We start from the raw sequence: 22,031 nt of genomic DNA, 5'->3' as shown, positions 1-22,031 counted from the left end.
AACGTAACAGTGAATAGTGTAACAGTTGTCATCAACATGTAGGTCATATTTCTGCCGTATGACGAACTTTTACACATGTATACATATACATATATATTCATTGTGTTCACTAAATAGCATTAATCAATTTTATCAACGTGTATGTACAGTGTATAGCATTATTTTATACTCAGATCAGAACTAGTGAATACATTGTACGCTATTGTCCGCCTAGCCCCGCCCACTCACTTCTCTTGCTCACCAACATGGCGGACTTTCTCCTCCATAGCGAACTACATTATGTTACATTCATTTGCTTCGGCATCCCATTTTAACTCTAGACTCTGTGATGTAAACACTCATGCAGCTACAGTTTTTAAATTAGGAATGTTTCTTATAGCGTTTTTTTCTTGTTACGCCTGTTGACACTTTGGCCTTCCAAACACAGTACAACTTTCACACTGGAAAGAAGACCATGTTCACAGATGGAGGATTTGCTGGTCAATGCCATGTCACAGATGTCATCAGACACTCTGGTGAAATCAATATCAGAAGAGTACACAAACATTAAACATTACGGTAAGTGAACACCATTTTTAAATTACCCCCTGTTTGCGTCTTTACGGTAACTACCCGGAAGTTGCCATTCCAACATGGCGCTGTCCTGTTTGAGGCTTGCTAATCATATGTCTTTGACTCGACTCTGGAGTGTTCGAGCAAACAACAAAATTAATGCCTTGTGCATCCCATGCATGTGCCATCAGTCCAGGTTTGTGTGGCAAAACGAGGGTTAGATGACCAAGTAGATGCCTGCTACAACTGTTGTTTTGTTTAGTCGCTTAGCGGTGTGTTGACATTAGGTGGCTGTCATATAGCTATTCAAATGTTGTCATGTATGCCTTGATCGTTCCGAAATGAAAAATGGAGAATATATACATACCTGATGAAAAGACCAGTTGAAAAATTGTTAGACTATGGATTTTGCACATTTAGATCTTTGGACAAACAACCATTCACACTCACATTCGTACCTATGGACAATTTGGAGTCGCCAATTAACCTAGCATGTTTTTGGAATGTGGGAGGAAACCGGAGTACCCGGAGAAAACCCATGCAATCACGGGGAGAACATGCAAACTCCACACAGAGATGGCTGAGCGTGGAATTGAACACTGGTCTCCTAGCTGTAAGGCCTGCGTGCTAACCACTCACCGCCGTGCAGCATTGTCATGTTATGCAGGGTTGTTCATCTTGATTGTTGCACTAATGAATCATTTTTTACACGTCTTGTACTTTTGTAGATACTCTTCATCACCAGAAGTGCGGCGAGGTGTTTTTCGTTTTGTCACTTCCAAGCTCGAATGGGCAAAAGACAAATATGAGGGATTTCTCAAAAGACGATTCCCCCGTTTCTACGTGCTCCACCATACTTTAGTGGAAGGTAAAGCGTAACATCCATGATTGTACTGTTCAGAGGGCAAAAGTGCATTGACTCAGGTACCAAAGGAATTCTAGTATCCTACTATGTTGCAAACCACAAAATCAAACGTACTGTTAAGTGAATACATTGTCAGAATTGAGCAGTACAATGTGGGTAAAGTGTTGCAATGTGGTGCATTACCTCTGATTGTGTCAGTGCAGGATTCAAGCTTCTCTTCCAAGATGCCAAAGAGGTGAGTCAGATCAAAACCAAGATGGCAAGTCACGGGGTCATGTATGAAGAGCTGTCCTACAGGGAACTGGAGAAAGTCAGACAGGTGAATTGACTTGTTGTTTCGCCCTCGTACGCACACAACACACATTAGTGGTGTAGTATTTAATAAGCTTTGCTTCTTCCTACTCCTTTTGGACATGTGGAACTGGGAACTGATTATGTGATGCATTCAATTGTAATCTGATGCATGTTCAAATGAAATAAAAGCATTACCATGAATATAGTTGGCCCCTACAGGTTCTTTACAGGTGTAAAGAACGGAACATGTTGATTTATTAGTGTCGGACTCCTAATGTAATCGCCACAGGATTTATAATAGTCCATCATAGTCCATTTTAGCTGTTCATATCAGCAAGTTTAAGTATTTGTGACTCCTTATTTCTATTGCAGCCATTCCAGTTAAATATATCATATAGCAGACAAACACAGTGATAGATGAGAAGTGAAATTAAGGTTATAGGATTTACAGAAAGTGTGCAATAATGGTAATGGTAATGGTTTTATTTCATTTGAACATGCATCAGATTACAATTGAATGCATCACATAGTCAGTTCCCAGTCCCACATGTCCAAAAGGAGTAGGAAGAAGCAAAGCTTATTAAATCCTACCCCTCCATCTGGTACTTTTACAATCAGTAACTGTTACATTTGTTCACTTCCTGCTTTCCTAATATAGTTTTTTTTAGAGAAGTATTGGATGACATTTTTAGGTAATTGGTTGTTTTTAGCCTTATGCATTATTTTAGCTGTTTGAAAATTAACTATATCAGCAAGTTTAAGTTTTTTGTGACTCCTTATTTCTAAAATCACAAATACTTAACTGTTACATTTGTTCACTTCCTGCTTTCCTAATATACTTTTTTTTAGAGAAGTATTGGATGACATTTTTGGGTAATTGGTTGTTTTCAGCCTTATGCATTATTTTAGCTGTTTGAAAATTAACTATATCAGCAAGTTTAAGTTTTTTGTGACTCCTTATTTCTAAAATCACAAATACTTAACTGTTACATTTGTTCACTTCCTGCTTTCCTAATATACTTTTTTTTTAGAGAAGTATTGGATGACATTTTTAGGTAATTGATTATTTTTAGCCTTATGCATTATTTTAGCTGTTTGAAAATGAACTATATCAGCAAGTTTAAGTATTTGTGATTTTAGAAATAAGGAGTCACAAATACTAACCAATTACCTAAAAATGTCATCCAATACTTCTATAAAAAATATATATATTAGGAAAGCAGGAAGTGAACAAATGTAACAGTTAAGTATTTGTGATTTTAGAAATAAGGAGTCACAAATACTTAAACTTGCTGATATAGTTCATTTTCAAACAGCTAAAATAATGCATAAGGCTAAAAACAACCAATTACCTAAAAATGTCATCCAATACTTCTCTAAAAAAAAAAAAAAGTATATTAGGAAAGCAGGAAGTGAACAAATGTAACAGTTACTGATTGTAAAAGTACCAGATGGAGGGGTAGAATTTAATAAGCTTTGCTTCTTCCTACTCCTTTTTGAAATGTGGAACTGTGAACTGATTATGTGATGCATTCAATTGTAATCTGATGCATGTTCAAATGAAATAAAACCATTACCATTATTGCACACTTTCTGTAACTCCTATAACCTTAATTTCACTTCTCATCTATCACTGCGTTTGTCTGCTATATGATATATTTAACTGGAATGGCTGCAAAGATTTATAAAGGAAAAACCACTGAAGTGTGTACCTTGCCCCTTTTGCAGTACAATAAAGGCACTGAGTAGACTTGTTGTCACGTAATACTGTTTCATATTAGGGTTGTGTAAAGAGACAATTACTTCTAAAATACTTCCAGTGATGTGTGCCTGAACTCATATTTGCCCTTTTGTGTGTCTTTACGTTTGTGAGATAGTTTCGCCGAGACCTGATCAAGGCTATCCCGCTGGCACTAATATCCATCCCTCCCTTTGCCAACTACTTAGTTTTCGTCTTGATGTAAGTTACACTGATTTTTTTTTTCTTCTCTACCTTGTCTCATCACTTTTTGTGTTTCTTTTTGCTCTGCAGGTACTTCTTCCCTCGTCAGTTGCTGATTCCTCATTTCTGGACCCCAAAGCAGCAGGCAGAGTATCGACAAGTGTACCATTCATTGAGGGCCCAACACCACTGGCCAATACTTAAAGGGCTCCAGCATGCGAGCAGGAAGTTGACAGTTTCCAACCTACAGAGACGTCTTGACAACCTGTGCTCTAAGGTAAGAGTGTGTAATTTGTTGTTATAGAAAAGGGGTCTCAAACTCGCGGCCCAAGGGCCAAATGCATGCTGTAATTGTACTGCATGCTGTTTGATTTAATGTTCATGCATGTGACCCTCTGTGGAAAAAGTTTGGATATCAAATGACATTTGGACCATGTTGATATCTCTATAGAATACACTATACACAGTGTCCTTGAATGCCTCTTTTGGGTGCCTTAGATTTGTATTTTCTTTCATTTTGCCATTGTTATTGCTGAAAATGCTTAATAGCAGGGGTCTCAAACTCGCGGCCCACGGGCCAAATGCGGCCCGCGAGACGCTAGTTTGAGGCCCCCCACCTTGATACCAAAGTTTAATGTTGAAATGACAACATGTTGAAACACAATTAACATGATTTTGGCCCCGCCCATACTGTTACCCTACCCTGTTACCCCGCCCTGTTTTGCTTTGGATTAGCAATGAAGCTAAAGGCTTATGACGCCGGGTACAAATAAATGCAGGAAATGATTTGGAATACAAACGGAAAATACACGTCAAGTGTAACATGTTGTTAAAGTTACGACGCTGCTCCCAGATGGAACTGAGTACGATGCTAACATGCTAATTGGGTCAAATTATTAAGTTTCATTAATGTTCATGTTAAAGGTTAAATAACTGTTAATACTGTACATTTGAATCTGAAAAAAATCATTTCTCTACCAACTGTATGTGGTTCCTTGACAACCTGTGCCCTAAGGTAAGAGAGTGTGTTATTTGTTGTTATAGAATAGGGGTCTCAAACTCGCGGCCCGCGGGCCAAATGCGGACCGCGAGACGCTAGTTTGAGGCCCCCACCTTGATACCAAAGTTTAATGTTGAAATGACAGCTTAAAGCTGTGTGCACGCCGGACACAATTAACATGATTTTGGCCCCGCCCATACTGTTACCCTACCCTGTTACCCCGCCCTGTTTTGCTTTGGATTAGCAATGACGCTAAAGGCTTATGACGCTGGGTACAAATAAATGCAGGAAATGATTTGGAATAAAACGGAAAATACACGTCAAGATAAAGCATCTCATCAAACATGTTGTTAAAGTTACGACGCTGCTCCCAGATGGAAGTGAGTGCGATGCTAACATGCTAATTGGGTCAAATTATTACGTTTCATTAATGTTCATGTTAAAGGTCAAATAACTGTTAGTAACTGTTACAACTGTATGTGGTTTCTTGTGTTTTTCTTATTTGCTGTTTTATTATTATTTTACTTATTTATTACTGATTGATTTATTGACTTTATTCTTAATTTGTTTATTTATTTTTTTAGCTTATTTTGTGTATAGAAAAACAAAAATTAAGATATTTGAGAACAGTGGAATGTTTTATCAGATATTTTGGTGTGAAAAACCGGAACCAAAGTACTGAAAAAGTGTAGGGTATAGCAGAAGCAAAAGCATTGAAGATAGTTTTTTTAATTGATTTTTTTTCCCAGTTTTTAATAAATGCGTTTTGGGTTTTTTGTTGTTTTTTTTTTTTAAACCTGATGCAGCCCGGCTTCACCCAGAACCTAGCTCCGGTGGCCCCCAGGTAAATTGAGTTTGAGACCCCTGCTATAGAACATGTCTGATGCAATTTATTGTACAGGTGCAGTCTGGAGCCAATCCCAAAGTGTCTGAAGTTCTTGCTGTACGGAGCCTGTTTTCAGGGCCTCATCTAGGCATAAATAGGTTGACTGTGGGTCAGATGGTCAGTAAAACCTGTCCTTTCACACTTCAATACCATTCCCAGAGTGGCGTATATTAAGTGTGTCTGCACTTGGTTTTTTTTTTTAGAGACAGATCAGCTCGCTCTTCTTCCTGACGCCCCGCCTCCCAGGGTTCTTAATTAAGCGGCGGCTCCTTGGGCACGCCTTTGAGCTGACCTTGCTGGACCGAGCTCTTAGCAGACTCGGTGCTGACCAACTAAGTGACGCAGAAGTGAGACAGGTCAGACTTTCAACTTGTGTCAACTGCGTTGGAAGCTGTGTGTCGCTATAAATGTGTATTCCTTTTTCAGGCATGCTATGTCCGGGGCCTCAATTCCGATTGCGTTGGTATTGTACAGTGCCGTGAGTGGTTGTCCCAATGGCTTCACATATCCTCTTCACTGAAGGGTAATGTACTCGATATCCCAAGCTGTTTTACATTTAGTTTTCATTACACTTAATAAAAGGCTCATTGCATGCTTTTTTTTTTCTCCCCCAGAATCAGAGGTGTCGCTACTTTTGCACTGCCTTGTGTTTCTCTCCGCCAAGCACCGAAATAATGGAAGCACCGCCTAAACAGGAAGCCTGGCGCCCTCTTCATTTGACAACGCAGCCAGCAGTTACTTCATTTGACTAGTTAACATCTCATTTTTACAGATGAAGAAAAGTATTTTAATACTTGCTTCTCTTGGCAGGATTTCAGGTTTATGGGAAAATTTCACACACACACCCCCCCCCCCCCCCGCCCCCGCCCCCTCCCTCAAGGCATGTTTGTTGTCAAATCTGAGCATCTTTACTTTGGTACAAAGGCTTACACGTGCATTACTAAGGCTGATCAAGGAGAGAATATGGAGTGCAGTTTACACGGAACTGAATCCTTCACAAGGGGACTTAAAAAGAACTGACAAGTGGTTCTAATGATGTGATTTCATTATTTCCTGAGTATAGCCAAAACCTCCTGCTACTTATGTCTGAATAAAGCTACAGAGGAGTGGTATCATTGTTCAGACACATTCCATTTGTAAAAAGCGCAGATTTCATTCACACGTTGTCATCAATCTCTCGTTGCATGTACAGTAGTATTTGTACGCACTGCTTATTTTATTTTAAAGACGTCAAGGTAATTATATGATGGCGAAATTTGGCTGTAGGAGGGTTTTGAAGAAAACTTGAGTGTGTGCATGTGGTGAAAATGTAACTTATTGGTAAATAATTATTATATATTCGAAGCCGACTGAGTGACAGCAAAATTTCCTCATTTTTTTTACTCCGATGACGCTGAAGCACAAAATGTCAAAGCTTGTGCTGACTGTACAAAGAGGAAGTTCCTACTTATGCACTAAAGGAAATACCATTTCATCCTGTGCCTTTTACAAGGACACATTACATTATGGGTTGCTGGCACAATTTCTATTATTTGTTCATGTTAAGTGATATATTGATGTGCTATGTAATGAGCGTGTCCAAATAAAAATAAAACTATTTGCTCTTAAAGAAGTCAATCACAAATAATTTAAGGAGTATTTAATAAAAACAAAGGGAACCAACACACCTTAAAACTAAAATGTATATAGTATCTAGCTGAATGAGAAACATTGAAATTCATTAACCATCAAGAAAACATTTAGACAAAAAGTAGACTGTGCTGCCTAAGAAATGTATTTGACATGCCTAAATGTGTATTGAACCACAAAACACTCCCGACCTATCGAAAAATCAAAAAAAAAAAAAAAAAAAAGGGGAGTGGGGGGGAATTGTTCTGTGCACTACATCCGTTGTTATGCAGGCGTGAACTGAATCACATGACTTCGTAGCCGCTACGGATGCCTCTCATCAGCACACAGGCAAACACGACACCCGTGACCTGCAATCACAATGCGTTTCATAACTTTTAAAATAGGACGCCACTTATATCAGACGAGTTAAATACAACTTTTCTGATGAAACATTCTTGCATTTCCAGTCGATACATACCTCGATAAAAGCAAGAACCAGAGCTGCAATTATGACCCACTGGATGTTTTTCTTGAGTAAATCCTCGACTGCTGTGCGACAACCCTGGAGGCAAAGAAAAGGAAAGTTGAGTAAGTGGAGTTCTGTCAGTATGGTGCACTGCATCGCTAAGTGCATGACAAACATACAGTAGGTGTGAAATGTACTTAAAATACATAAGAAGGAGGTAGGCTGACAAGTTAATGTCTGTTAAGGGTTTAAAACTTAAATATAACATACAGATATGACATATGCATTGGTTGTAACAAAGAGGAGTTGTGTTGCCATATTTTGAATGGGTTGCTGCGCCGATGGGAAAACAGGAAAACGGACTGCAAAGGAAATACAAATAGAAAGCAGTTGACAGTTCCTTTTTAAAGTGTCATAAATTTTATTTATTTGTTGTCATTCATTCATTTTCTACCGCTTATCCTCACAAGGGTCGTGGGGGTGCTGGAGCCTATCCCAGCTGTCTTCGCACGAGAGGCGGGGGTACACCCTGGACTGGTCGCCGGCCAATCACGGGGAACATATAGACAAACAACCATTCACACTCACATTCATACCTATGGACAATTTAGACTTGCCAATGCATGTTTTTCATGCTTAGTAGAGGTGACCAGGATGGATAGGATCAGGAACGAGTACATCAGAGGGACATTACATGTTAGAGGCCTTGGAGAGGCCAGACGTATGTAGTGAAGGAGGACATGAGGATAGTTCCTGTGGCGACCCCTTGAAGGGAAAAGCCGAAAGAGAAAGAAAGAAGAAGTAGGAGAAAATGCAAACTCCACACAGAGATGCTCAATGGAGATTGGACCTTACATAGACGAGTGGTTCAATTATTTTCTGTCATGCCCAGTAAACAGAAATTTGTTAAAGAACATGCAAACTCCACACAGAGATGGCCGAGGGTGGAATTGAACTCGGGTCTCCTAGCTGTGAGGTCTGCGTGCTAACCACTTGTTCGCCGTGCAGCCCTTTATTTGTTCAATTGTTTTTATTGTATTTAATGAGCTAATATGTTAGAATAACTAAATGGTTACCTCCTGGTAAACTTTGGCAGAGTCTCTCATGGCACCAATTCCACAATTTGTAGAGACATTCAAACAGCAGGAATCCGGCACGGAGTTCCCGTCGGGTCGGAAGCTTCTCCAGTCAGAGGAGCTGTTCATGCCGCAGCATTTCAACTGGTTTGGAAATGCACACAAGATGAATGTCATGAAGTAACTCATGACAAGACAGGATGTGAGGGCAAACAGTCCAGTGTCGAGCAGCCATGCAGAACTAGGATGCGGATTTAATGCGAGGGTGTTGTCAGGACTCGGTAAACACTGAGGAGCAACTCACATCCTCCTGCAGCGCATCCACGCTGGCTTTGAATTCAGCTGAGCTGTTGTTGTAACTGGAGATCATGTCAGTCAAACTAGCCTGGACGACGTCAGAGACCTCGTGGAAGGACACAAGTGGAAATACGGTTCAAGTACTTTTACTATGTGGCATTTTTAGCACCGTTTATCCACTCGCTCACTTTGTTTCTGAAGATGTAACCAGCGATTGCCGCAGCAATCTGGACCAGGATGACCAGTGAGAGAAGGATGGCAAACTGGGGGAGAGAAATGGGAAAAAAAAAAATTAAAACTACATACAAGTTATATTCTTTGTTAGTGATTCAACAACTACAGTTACCATGGTAACCATGCAGTAGTTCTCCTTCCAGGCGCCGCAGCAGCCGAAGAAAGCGACAAAGAAAATGACCACACCCACGGCGATGATGACGATGGGAGCTCCTGACGCAGACGCATCGTTGATCATCAGGGTGCTATGCAAGGAGACTTGAACCAGGACTCCCACTACAATCAATGCCAGGCCACATAACTGCAAAGGAGAGGATATTGTTACAGGGCTTTTTTTTTTTTAAAACAAGATATTACTTGTTGCAGACCGCCCCATTGGGCACTGGGCACCCTTAAATTGTTTTTGTTGTTTTTTTTTTAACTCGCAAACTAGCGAGAGCTAGCGACCTAAACGGTAGTTATTTTAGTTATTTCCTTTAAACTTAAATAGCCAAAAACTTACCACTTCCACACGGACAGGGAGGATAACTATTAACAGTTATTTAACCTTTAACATGAACATTAATCCAACGTAATAATTTTTTCTGGGTACATGATACCATACAGCATCCATATGAAACTTGCGCGGGCCGCACTAACATTAAACTTTCATATCAAGGCGGGGGCCTCAAACTAGTGTCCTGCGGGCCGCGTGTTTGAGACCCCTGTCCTAGATAGATCTGCATGCTCCCAAATTCGTATTGGTTAGGCTAGTTAGTGATCGCTGCTTTTGAGTGTCCCTATCCCTCTAACGCAAGGGTGGGCAAACTACGGCCCGGGGGCCACATGCGGCCCACTAAGCGATTGAATCCGGCCCGCCTGTTGCTTTTTAAGTATTTCAAATTTTAACATACAATCTGGCAACATAACTTGCAAGTCGGACGTCTTATTTAGTAAAAAAAAAAAAAAAATTACAAATTAAATGAAAATAAATAACAAGAAAAAATATATATATCAACAATATATATATATAAATAAATGTATGATATATTAAATGACTGATGTTTAAAGTGCTCCTGAAAAAGTTTTACAGATAAAATTAGACCAAAAAAATCTAGAAAAATTATTAAGTATAAAATAGTGTGTATGTTAAATATATGTTATGGCCCCCCCGGACAATTTTGTTAACTCAATGCGGCCCACCAGTCAAAATATTTGCCCACCCCTGCTCTAACGCGTCATGCTGCAGAGGAGCAGTCATCACATGGATGCTAGATAAATTTAAACTACGACAGAAATGTTTTTGCACATGGTTGAATATTTATTCCTTTTAAAGTTAATATAATGCCGTTTAAATGTGTGTTTAAGAAAGCTGAATCCTTCTGTGTTGAGTGTTTACATTTCAATAAATATTTGTTTAAACATGAGACCAGGAATATTTGTTATCATGGTCATTTTTTCATGTAAATTGAGGGAGCAAAAGCAGTACCACAAATATCGACCTAAGCAAAATCGGCCATCGGGTAAGGGTGATGGAAAAAAATCGGCCCCAAAAAAAACATATCGGTCGATCCCTAATCTGGAGTACCTGGACATAACCCATGTAAACATGAGGAGAACATGCAAACTCCACACACACGCCCAAAAGGAGATCGGAACCCTTGGTCTTCTGAGTCCCACATGATAACCACAGAGTGTTTCCTTGCCTGCTTATCACTCTTCGGAAGGCCGTGCTGAATAAGCAAAGTTGCTAAGCAGATGGAAGGAAGTTGCAATATTCTGCAATATTCCGTCTGTCTAGTGTACATGTGCAAGTTAGCAGACATTTATGCACCAATGTGCAGTGGTGGTGGGGGGGGGATCAGCTCATGGGATCTTTCGCAAACATTGTGACGGTCAACTGTTGGAGCACGTAGGACCGACATGAACAGGAAACTGTGAAATGCTGAGCTACAGCACAGTAAGCAGTGCGGTCACGGAGATTGCAGGCCGAACGACTACATTTTTGAAGAACTGGTGGGGTTTTATGAGCCAAAATGTGCTCATCCTGGGAAAATATTAACACACAATATTTACTATGTTCAAGTCTGTTATACCGGTCTGTTCAGTTCCTGTGGAGCAGCAGCATTTTAAAGGGGACCTGTCGTGCTGATTTTTCGACCCTTTGTATTGAGTTGCGGACTCCTACAGAGCAGCTACACACAATAACCTGCACAGAAAGATTTCTAGATCTTGCAGAATCTGCTCCTATTCCAGTTGTCCTTGAATTTGTGTTTCCCGCCAAAAACAGTGCGTTTTAATTTAATGAAAACCACACAAGCCTCTGCCGCCTCTGGGCATCCCACTCCACTGTGATTGGTCACACGCATAAAGTGCTTCCTGACTACGAACGAACCCCCCACTCTCCAATATAGTGGATACAGGAGTTGATAATAAATGACTAAAGTCTTTGTAGAGCTAATTGAAAAGTGTTTAGGAGTTACTAGCATGAGCTTCTGGCTGGGGACCCCTGACTTACTGTGTATGAACTTATTATTGAAATTATTATCACACACTTTTTTTTTTTTAGAAGCGCCGCTGGTGCGCAGACGTGTGGCCACTCATTGTCGGACACACTTTGTCAGACACACCGCTGGTGCTGTGGAGCTCAGAAGCCAGAATCTGCATTAACTTCTGCCTGAGCTTGCCTCGTAAACAGAGAAGCAGCGAGTGTAAAGTGTAGAGCCACGTCCTCTGTGACATCACAAAAGGAACAGTTTTGCAACGCCCTCTGAAACGGAGCATTTTGAAGCCGTCCCAAACTACTTTCAGGGCTCACTTCCAAATGCGTAAACCTCATTATCTGTTAACTTTGGCATCGTTTAACACGAGAACACAACAACTCCAAATTCCTACCATGGTCCACAAGCTTGTACATTTAATATTAAATTGTTCACCTAGGTTCTGTGATTGACCGGTGATCCGTCCGGGATCGGACAGGGGGTACAAGATGTATTGTTATGGCCTTTAACAGTATATATGTATCTCTCCAAAGAAAGTTGCCAACACAATAAACCTTGGGTCTAGAGAACATGTTGACCAATCATAAATATGATGGAAAGCAGGAGAGAGTTGTTGCACGTTATTAACACATTGTGTTATTAACACAATGAAACTGCCATTGTAATTGTAGCCTTGTTCCAGAGGCCCAGCTCAATGCGTTTTGTTTCTCGTTTCAAGCAATGACTGCAGTAGCTTGCTGCTTATTGGCACTACCAAAGTCAATATTTGAACTTGAGTCAAATAGACATCTAATAGTGTAGCTAAGAAAACAAAAAGGAGGCAAATAGGGTTGGGCGATATGGACCTTGGCTTGTATCACGATATTTTCAGTATGTATCACGATATATATATTTAAATTCAGCTGAGTCTTCGATAAAAAGCTACCTAGCTTAACCCATATAATTGAATGTACTTTCAAATTGTAAAGCACATTTATTGATTTACTGCTAACAAAGTGTGCAATACAGAAAGTGCATTTAGTGGCTATCAAACTAAACGTTTTGGATTTTTGACTGGGTAAGTGTAGACAAGCCCGCTGAATGCTTCATGAGACACTCTTTGTACTCGGCTCTGTGTTTGCGCTTGAGATGGTAGAACAAATTTGTCATGCTGCCACCTTTTGCCATCCACATTGAAACCAAACCACTTCCATATAACAGAGGTAACTCCCCGTTTAGCAGTCTACGCTTCTCCTCCCCCTTCAGCCATGCTCATTTTCTCTCTTTTGTTGTCGCCGCTGAGGCCTCTATGAAATCCTTTTTTTTTCAAAATTCAATTGAAATTCTGTTTTTCACTTTCAATTTTTTTTATTTAATTTTTTTTACATGTTACGCCTATTTTCACTAGTATAGTGTGCATGCTTTATGGGTTAATGAATAAAATGTCTGTTAATTAAATGCAAAAATCCTTAGTAATTCACAATTGGATGTAGCCTGGCTAACTTTTCTAATAGCATGTCAACCTATAAAATCTTCAACCAACTGTAATGCTCTTTCTTGTGTGTGTGTTGAGCTGGGTGCAAGAAAAAACCTGTCTATTGTCCTTTTTCACTCAGAACCTGCACGTCGTCATTGGGCATTGTAAAAAAAAAAATTACATTAAAGAGGTTAAACGCAACGCAGTGAAAATATGCTCATCACACACACACACACAATCGCAGTAGCATGCTAAACTATGCAGACACCCACTAGCATAAATTATGCTCCATTTCCACTCCTTCCTTATCGCAGACACTACAAAACATTTGCCATTAGAAAAGAAACAATAAAACAAGTTGAGGAGTGTCTGAGAGAAAAAGGTTACAAATATAAACAACTTTATGATACTGTAGTATCCTGACAGAGTCCCACATCTGATGCACTATTAGTGCCAACCCTAACCCCAACAGTAATCAGTACGCAGTTCATTCACAACAACACATCCTCCTTATCCACCAATAACATCCACAGCAAGTTGCATTCATGAATACCAGAATTCAGGGTACCAGTGTTACACCAGTTCTAAATTTTTTAGGAATTGAGTTTCCCTGTCTCTTGTGGGTGTGGTCACAATATAGTTGTTGTAGTTACTGTGGGCCAGTACAGCAGCAGTTCACCTGCCTGGTGGCAAACAACTCGTTAGTGGCAACTCCCATTGAATGAGACAGTCTTTCGGGGGTGGGGGGGGAGGTGTCAGGACAATGTTGTAAGCAGACCATAGTGGATGGTGCAAACATCCTCTGTTTAGCAACAGCTTTTCTAGTTCGACATAAATGACTTATTTCGCATCTCTTTCAAACCATTGTACAGTTTTGTGTTTAAAGGAATTTTTAGATGCAAATTAACTGCCGCCTCTGCCTCACTGCACGCCTACTAGAAACATAAACGCCACACCTACAATTTTAGGAACAAAGAAGCTTTTTTGGATGAAAGGTGAAACGTCTTCAACAAACAGGAAGAGTCCCGTTGCCTGGATTCAACCTTTGCAATCACTTTCACTAACTCTGAATATTATTCGTGTTATGGAAAAAAGACGTTTTAAGTTGTACATTGTAATATTGGTGCTTGAGGCAAAACTTGACATGCATCACCTGATGCGCAGCTGAGAAAAACCAGAAAAAAAGTTTTTTTTCCTAATCAGTTGATGTTTTTTTAAGAATGTAAACATCATTCTATAAACCCCATAACCAATGCATGAATTCACTTTACATAATGCTCTTATACAAATATAAAACTTACAATGAAGGAAAAAAACTTTAAGCTCTGTGGGGGGGGGGGTCACATGACATTGTTACAGATTAAAATCTGGTCATAAGATTAACATTCCATAATCACCACTTGCTGTAAAGCTCTTCTGGCAGGTTATAGTATTTGAAATAAATGCACTTTGTATTCTTAAAGATTATACACTCACAAATATTTTTGCAACACATAATCATGCGGCGGATGTCATAAGATGTGTATACTCATCGTGAATCATATCATTTCACACATACTAACAGACGTCATAAGACAAACATGTGACAGGTTACATGGGGTGGGATAACACAGGTACAAGGAATAAGCGATTCATTTTCAAAGCACATATTACAGTAAAGTGGCCTGAGCTTACTTCCTGTATGTTATTATTTTCATTCATGGTTCCTTTTGATAATCAACAACTGATAAAAACAAAAAAGAAGAAGTTGACTATGACTCACCCAAAAAATGAAGTTGAAAAAGAATAGCATGAACTTGACACACTTCATTCCTCCTTCGAGACTCATGTTTGAAGAGGATCAGCTTCCTGCATCAGGGAAAAAAAATGAACATTTGTCAACTTTTTTTCACTTTTTCCCAAAAGGTAAAAGTGATTGTAAGTGACGTCAGTGAACAGCAGCTGTTCCTTAAGATGATCCGGGTTCTCTCTCCCACACATTTTAACTCCAAATGGCTCATAAAACAGCTGCTTATCAACTTTAAACTTCTCCCCCCTTCGATGAGGCCCTGGAAAATCATTATTAATAAGAATAAGAAGACTCATCAACAGCCAAAAAAGCCAACGCTTTTAAGTGCGTAACTAAGCTATCATTTATTTAAAAAAAAAAAAAAAAAGATGGTCGCCTCAGCAGAAACAGAAGTTCCGTTTAGGGACCGTTAACCAGCGCCAGTAACAATAGCTGCTTTGTCCGCAAACGAAGCTTATTGAATTCATCAGATAAATGACTCTTACATAAACTCGACGATATCTCCAGCCTGTCAACCATGTTGCCCGAAAACTGAATGTTTTTTGTACACCTTTGTTTGCCGTAGTGCTCTAAACCGCCCACATTTTTATTTAAAACACTGGCAGGTAGGAGTTATCCCGGAATCATTTTGTTGCCTACCTTTTAGAGGAGTGTATATGCCGTCGTTGAAGGACGAAGAGGACAAAGTGTGGAAGTTTTTGGAGTGGTTCTGTCGTTTCTAGTCCCTCCCCAATTGCCGAGGCGTCCCCTTGTACTCCTCCGCCACTCCATATAGTGTATTGACCTTAACTCACGTGATAGCTTCAGGGCCCCTTGGTTAAAAGGAACACTGTGGTTTTGGTCACTTGAATCCGCCACTAACGGATTCCTTGTCATTGTTAATATGTTGCTACAACTAAAATGACTACAATTATCAATTCATAATGTAATGATTTTCATTGTTTGCCCTTTGCTCTAACGGCGACGTTATAAGGTTTTGGCAAAGTGAAGCAAGTCAGTTAAATGCACACGTTCAGGGTATAAACAAGCATCCTTCAGTGTTCTTTGTATGTCCCTTATGATTTTGTAACATTTTTGGTGATTGTAAAATTTATTGCATACATGAGTTTTGTATAGATAGACAAATTAATGTCAGTTTTGTTCACGGCAAATAAGATCAGGTCATTTTTTCACTGTAGTCAGAATTCCCATTATTATACACACTATATCGATCCATCCAGTTTGTATACCTCTTGTCCTTATTAGTGCCACGGGAACTGGAACCTATCCCAGCTGACTTTGGCCCATTCACACTCACATTCATGGACAATATAACCCAACATGCATGTTTTGAGAAAATGACAATTACAATTGTAATCACAATTGTACTGCTTGTATATGGTAATATGGTAATATACTTGTCAATGTTTTGTCACCATAAATAATTCATCTACTATAGCAATCATCATAAATAATAATCTGTATAAATAAACATAACAGAAATCGCTCATCTTGGTACATTGTTTGAGTTACTGACTCAATCTGTTCCAAATTTTAATTCCACATCCTGAAACGCTGTAGGTTTGTAGCATAGTTCTTGAGTAAAAGTGTTATATTTAGTTTTTCTCTCAGATCCTATTTCTCCTCTCTTGTTGAGAAAAATAGTTTGACATTTTGGGTAGCAGGTCAGCATATAAAAAAATATTTAGATTATTTATACAACAAATTTATTAGCAAAAACTCAAACTATATCATCTGTGACACACAAAGCACTATTCATGAGCACTATTCATGTGACCATGAAGGAGCAAATATGAATATTTGCTGACTTCTTAACTTACTTCAAATGTGCTGTTTTATCTTCTCAATTACTTCAACGTATTTAATGAGCAGTTAATGTTGTTGTGATCATTATTGTGAAAGAGAATGAATTAAATTCGACTTTGGTATACAATGATGTAAGCTATACAAAAGGACGCCATGAGTAAGTCCCTCTTAGTCCCAAGTCCCAATAAAATGAAACGCTTCCGTTTATAAAACGCCATCAATAAAGTTTTATCATGGCAAAAAAAGGAAAAAAAATTGAGTCCAATGCTCTGGTTGGCTGGATGTCTCAGACTCAACAGGAACAGGAAAGGGCGGGGCTAAACGGAAGAAAGGCGACTGTAGTTATCATCATGGCGGGATACATGAAAGAACGAAAGCATGTAATGTGTACAAGAGCCGAGTCCCTAATTTTTACGGTGCTGCTTTTTTGTTTACCTCAAACATCATCACAAGATACAGGTAACATGGGGTTGGGCGTTGTACTTTGGGGTTTAATTGTTTTCAAATGTGTATCATATCCCAACAAGTGAATGGTCATTCTTGCTAAGTTAACTTGTGTATGCGCCTGTACAGCAGTTAAAGCTGTATATGTTGTATAAAATTGCCTTTTTAAGCAAACCGCACACTACTGATCTCTATAACAAGCCATATTTGCCTTTCAATGTAACATTTGGTACATTTGATCTTGTAATGAAATGATTTTCATTCTAGCTCACCCATATTTACGCATCACATAATATGTGAATACGTTGAAAATAAGATGTTTGTGCCTTATCTGACAAATGTATATGAATATCCTTACATAATCTAGGTAACAAGCCAGCAATAATCGATCTCAGGGATGGAGAGTCTTATGCAATGGCAGGCACCAACCTGTTCTGCTACACAAACACCATTGTACCAAACTGGAGGCAAACTTGGACAAGAATTCAGGTTTGTTATTTGCCATTTTAATGAACACAGGTAAATATTGATAGGCTGCATGGTGCACGAGTGCTGTTTTTCCCAACCTTTTTGCGTTGTGGTTAGGTTAGTATGTCTGCCTTACAGTCAAGGAGAGATGGAGGATGATTTCCTTGCTCTTGAATGGGTCAATAGTAATCTCAAAGACATGTATGTAAGCTTAGTTTAAGAGTCTAAATTGTTCATTAAAGAAAACAACAAACAAAAACCCAATAGTTCATAGGTCTGAATGGTTGTCTCTAATGGCGACCTCTCCAAAGTGTACCCCAAAGTCACCCTAATGAAGAGAAAATATGAATAAATGTTTTGCTTCACTTGGGGTATAATTGATGTATTGTAGTTTTATATTACACTACTCCAGCACCGGCAAATAAATCTGATTCCTGGTTGAGCCAAGTAGTTTGAGTCCATCTTAACAAAGTTTGTCCCTCCCTACAGGTCAGAGTTTGGAGTCTACAGGTGTTCAAGGTGGAAACCGTAGGGGATGAGGAAGAGCTGCAAGAGCTGGAGCGCTTCACTCTCTGGAGCTGGGTCCAGAGTATGTTGCGCGAAGGTCACAATGAAACCACTATAAACATCAACCTCTTCAGCACCAAGACATGTTTCAAGATTGAACCTACTGACAAGACCGAGTACACTGTCAAGTCGCTACGCAGTAAGTGGAAGTCAATTTGTTATCATTTGCTATTAGGCTAACAAAATATTTGTGTTTTTTTTCAGAGTTTGACATCTATTTATTTATTGTTTTCCTCGCTGGAGTAATGCTATTTGTCTTTGCTGACTCGCTTAGTAGGTAAATTACATTTTTCCACACTTTAAATGCATTAACGTTTTCAAGGCAATGGTGTCACTTTTTTTTTTTTTTTTTTACAATAGGAGCCAAATCTTCTTCTACTCTGCTGGCATGGGTACAGGAATGATTGCTTCTCTCATCATTGTATTTTTCTTACTGGCTCGGCTTTTGCCCAGGGTAATATAATAATAATAATAGAGTAGCTGGTAATATTAATACACATGCATGTCAGTTTAAAAAACAATATATTTTATTTGTGTTTTCACAGAAAAGCCCCTTTTATTTATTTGTTGTTGGCGGATGGTCATTCTCCGTGTACACCATCCAGCTTGTCTGTAGGAACCTCAACCTGATCCTTCAAGAACATTGGCATGCTGCTATAGGTACAGACAAATCTAATACATCATATAAAATAATGACAATTTTATCATGCATCCTGTCTTCATGTTTAGAGCAAGACTTTCTATTTATTTCCACCCCGCAGGTTACGTGGGAGTGGTGGGCTTCATCAGTTTCGCTGTGTGTTACCGCTACGGCCCTCTGGTGGATGAAAAGAGCGTCAACATTCTGTCATGGACGCTGCAGCTGTTCGGCTTGCTCTTCATTTATCTAGGAATTCAAATCCAGCAAGTCGCATTCGCCGTTATTGTTGCAGCCCTGTTTGCTAAGAATCTGGAATACCCCATCAGGGTGGCAGTCCATGTAGTGAGGTGAGGCCTAACACAAGATGGCGCAAGAGAGCTTTCTGGTTATTCCCACTCAATCACGCTCATTTATATTTTAGTCCATTTTTCTTTTGGAGGCCAGGACTAATTTGCATTGTCGTCCTGTAGGAAAATCCGACACTATCTTCACTTGAAGCCGGAGAAGCGTCGCCTTTTGACGGAGGAAGAGTATCGCAAGCAAGGGGAGGAGGAGACTCTACGTTCTCTGGAAGAGTTGCGGAAGTACTGCAACAGCCCAGAGTTCAGCCCCTGGAAGGCAGTGAGCCGGCTTCAGTCACCCAAAAGGTGGCCATTGTCATTTTTTTTTCCATATTTTCCAAGTGTTAATTAGCTTATTTATTTGTTTGTAAGTCAATAAGGCAGGCTTATTTATATAGACCACAATTTGTTCACAAGGTGCTTTTCAGAAAAGAAAATTGAATAATTAATTCCATAAAATTCCATAAAACCTAAAAGTAATACTATGCACGGTTGAATCAGAGTTTTTTTCAACCTGGATTTCAGCATGAAAATGAAATGCAGGAGATGGTGCATAGAGATGACTAACATATTAAAAAGACCCATACACAAGCGGGGCTGTTTTAAAGTCTACTCTCTGAGTGACGGTAAGCCACTGCAGAGACCCGAGTACTGGACTAATATGGTACATACGTATTTCCTGGTTCTAGTCAGGACTCGAGAAGCAGCATTGTACGCTGCAGCTGTTTCACAGCTCGTTAGATTAGTGTTGCCTGCTGGAGTAAAAGGTATGGCTCAGTCGCTTACGTCTGTCATAGTCACTATTTGTTTGATTTTGGCAATGTTTTAGTTGGTAAAAATGCTGATGTTATTGATTTAATGTGGCTGTTAAAGGTCAGGCCTGAGTCCATTTTTACCCCTAGGTTTTTAACTTGATTAGGTTTTAAGGTGAGACTCTTTGTTTAATTTTGTCTTAAGTTTTGTTGGAGAAAATCATTTTGCATCCACACCCTGATGCAGCGACAAAGTAATTCTCAAGCACCGCGTTCACCTGCTATCAATGACACGTAGATATATGTGACGATGTGTTGTATGTCGTTATGCTCTTTTTTTTTATATTTGTGACGCACTACAACATGATTGTCTTGATAAGGGAGGCACGGTGGTCGAGTGGTTAGCGCGCAGACCTCACAGCTAGGAGACCAGGGTTCAATTCCACCCTCGGCCATCTCTCTGTGCATGCGTGGGTTTTCTCCGGGCACTCCGGTTTCCTCCCACATTCCAAAAACATGCGACTCCAAATTGTTGTATTTGTAATTAGGTATGAATGTGAGTGTGAATGGTTGTTTGTCTATATGTGCAAATATGTGTGATTGGCTGGCGACCAGTCCAGGGTGTACCCGCCTCTCGCTCGAAGACAGCTAGGATAGGCTCCAGCCAGGAAAAGCGGTAGAAAATGAATGAATGAATGTCTTGATAAGCTTACGTCATCTTTTTATCCACAGATTTGCTGATTTCATCGAGGGATCATCTCACTTGATGGCAAACGAGGTTTCCGTTCATGCTCAGGAATATGGCTGCAGAGATTTTTGGGTGGACGACTTTTTTGACACGGATGACGAAGATGAAGACCCATCTAGCCACTTCCAAAACCACGGTGGAGCAACGCATACGCCTTAAAAAAAAAAAAAAGTGAACCTTGAATTTCTATCTTTTGGGAAATTGATGGCACCTCCTGCGGCTTCAACACTAACGCTCAGACCAGTTGAGCCACTGGGTTGTAGAAGAAGTCGTAGACCATTACAGACTCAAGGGTGGTTATTTTTATTAAGATGATATATTTTTTTCCACAATGTACAGTAGCGGGATAACCTCACATAGGGGTCAAAGATCCTTAAGAATGAGGTCAAACCATGAATGCGGGACACAGTTTATGGTAGCGAAAACACATTTTGTTACAGTATATGACTGTAGTATACTGTAGTTAGATATGATAAAGTTTCATGTTTATTTTGAAACGGTGTGATTGTATTCTCTTGGTGCAGGCCTTTTTTTCCCTCAGTGTATTTTCTATTCAAGTATAATAATAAAAATATGGAAATGTAATACCGTTAAATTTTTAGGAGTTCATAAAAGATGTTTTAAGCACTAAAGAAAACAGCAAAGTTGGAGACATTTTTGCTTGACCAAATCGCATATTAAAGCTTTCAGTCCATAGTTTTGAAACTAAACATTCAGGAAATGCTATGTGTCGATGTCAGAGTTTTGAATGACATGCTTTACATTTTTGTCTGTTATCTGGAATCAGTATGAGGCTTTATTTTGTAAAATCCCCAGTCCTTTTTAGAATGACTTTTCAACCGCCGCCATCGTCAAATCTAATGTCCGACTCCATTTTGAAATCATTAAAATGGACACATTTCATGTGTGCTCATCTGAAAAATGTCTTGGTATGTTCCATCCATCTATTTTCTGTACCGCTTATCCTCACTAGGCTTGTGTGTGTGGGGTGCTGGAGCCTATCCCAGCTGTCTTCGGGTGAGAGGCGGGGTACACCCTGGACTGGTCGCTAGCCAATCACAGGGCACATATAGACAAACAACCATTCACACTCACATTCATACCTATGGACAATTTGGAGTCGCTAATTAACCTAGCATGTTTTTTTGGAATATGTGAGGAAACCGGAGTACCCGGAGAAAACCCACGCATGCACGGGGAGAACATGCAAACTCCACACAGGGTGGAATTGAACCCTGGTCTCCTAGCTGTGAGGTCTGCGTGCTAACCACTCGTCCACCATGCCACCCCTTTGACACCAATGTGACTCAAACTGTA

General features: G+C 39.7%; 3 protein-coding genes across 5 annotated transcripts in view; 2 read left to right on the top strand and 1 right to left on the bottom strand.

Annotated features, from left to right (window-relative positions):
- Window positions 1–618: 618 nt before the first annotated feature.
- On the top strand, window positions 619–7,420 carry letmd1 (LETM1 domain containing 1). Its single transcript, XM_058051063.2, has 9 exons — window positions 619–748; window positions 1,281–1,420; window positions 1,621–1,736; window positions 3,589–3,671; window positions 3,744–3,930; window positions 5,555–5,656; window positions 5,743–5,895; window positions 5,966–6,062; window positions 6,154–7,420. The coding sequence occupies exons 1-9, from the start codon at window positions 633–635 to the stop codon at window positions 6,228–6,230; spliced, it is 1,071 nt and encodes a 356-aa protein (XP_057907046.2). The 5' UTR covers window positions 619–632; the 3' UTR covers window positions 6,231–7,420.
- Window positions 7,164–22,031, bottom strand: part of cd63 (CD63 molecule) — a 113,827-nt gene continuing 98,959 nt past the window's right edge. Inside the window, exons 1-8 of one of the 3 annotated variants that reach the window (XM_058051066.2) lie at window positions 15,588–15,751; window positions 14,922–15,007; window positions 9,336–9,524; window positions 9,178–9,252; window positions 8,997–9,095; window positions 8,693–8,836; window positions 7,629–7,712; window positions 7,164–7,518 (exon numbers count right to left, since the gene is read on the bottom strand). In XM_058051066.2, the coding sequence (XP_057907049.2) occupies window positions 7,453–7,518; window positions 7,629–7,712; window positions 8,693–8,836; window positions 8,997–9,095; window positions 9,178–9,252; window positions 9,336–9,524; window positions 14,922–14,987 (723 nt within the window). In that variant the 5' untranslated portion in view covers window positions 14,988–15,007; window positions 15,588–15,751 and the 3' untranslated portion in view covers window positions 7,164–7,452. Of the gene's footprint in view, window positions 7,519–7,628; window positions 7,713–8,692; window positions 8,837–8,996; window positions 9,096–9,177; window positions 9,253–9,335; window positions 9,525–14,921; window positions 15,010–15,433; window positions 15,513–15,587; window positions 15,752–22,031 lie in introns of those variants that run through there. The other 2 variants (XM_058051067.2, XM_078796542.1) reach the window with 2 other exon arrangements.
- nemp1 (nuclear envelope integral membrane protein 1) lies at window positions 17,046–21,299 on the top strand. The gene is made up of 9 exons (XM_058051649.2): window positions 17,046–17,213; window positions 17,566–17,687; window positions 18,156–18,372; window positions 18,438–18,510; window positions 18,594–18,687; window positions 18,779–18,893; window positions 18,995–19,220; window positions 19,344–19,520; window positions 20,699–21,299. Exons 1-9 carry the CDS (start codon window positions 17,105–17,107, stop codon window positions 20,871–20,873), a joined length of 1,308 nt encoding a protein of 435 aa, XP_057907632.2. The 5' UTR covers window positions 17,046–17,104; the 3' UTR covers window positions 20,874–21,299.

The sequence above is a fragment of the Doryrhamphus excisus genome, linkage group LG15, assembly GCF_037039965.1.
Source record: "Doryrhamphus excisus strain RoL-2023G ecotype Guam linkage group LG15, RoL_Dexc_Guam_v1.1, whole genome shotgun sequence".
NCBI classification, from domain to species: Eukaryota; Metazoa; Chordata; class Actinopteri; order Syngnathiformes; family Syngnathidae; genus Doryrhamphus; species Doryrhamphus excisus.
The sequence above is the reverse complement of the archived record's forward strand: the minus strand, read 5'-3'. Positions and strand labels throughout refer to the sequence as shown.

Bases quoted from the DNA above. Each gene is read 5' to 3' on its own strand.
- letmd1 (XM_058051063.2), top strand. From the start codon at position 633: ATGGCGCTGTCCTGTTTGAGGCTTGCTAATCATATGTCTTTGACTCGA. The intron at 1,421-1,620 runs GTAAAGCGTAAC...GTGTCAGTGCAG, and splicing joins CCACCATACTTTAGTGGAAG to GATTCAAGCTTCTCTTCCAA. The intron at 6,063-6,153 runs GTAATGTACTCG...TTTCTCCCCCAG, and splicing joins CATATCCTCTTCACTGAAGG to AATCAGAGGTGTCGCTACTT.
- nemp1 (XM_058051649.2), top strand. From the start codon at position 17,105: ATGGCGGGATACATGAAAGAACGAAAGCATGTAATGTGTACAAGAGCC. The intron at 18,688-18,778 runs GTAATATAATAA...GTGTTTTCACAG, and splicing joins TGGCTCGGCTTTTGCCCAGG to AAAAGCCCCTTTTATTTATT. The intron at 19,221-19,343 runs GTGAGGCCTAAC...GTCGTCCTGTAG, and splicing joins GTGGCAGTCCATGTAGTGAG to GAAAATCCGACACTATCTTC.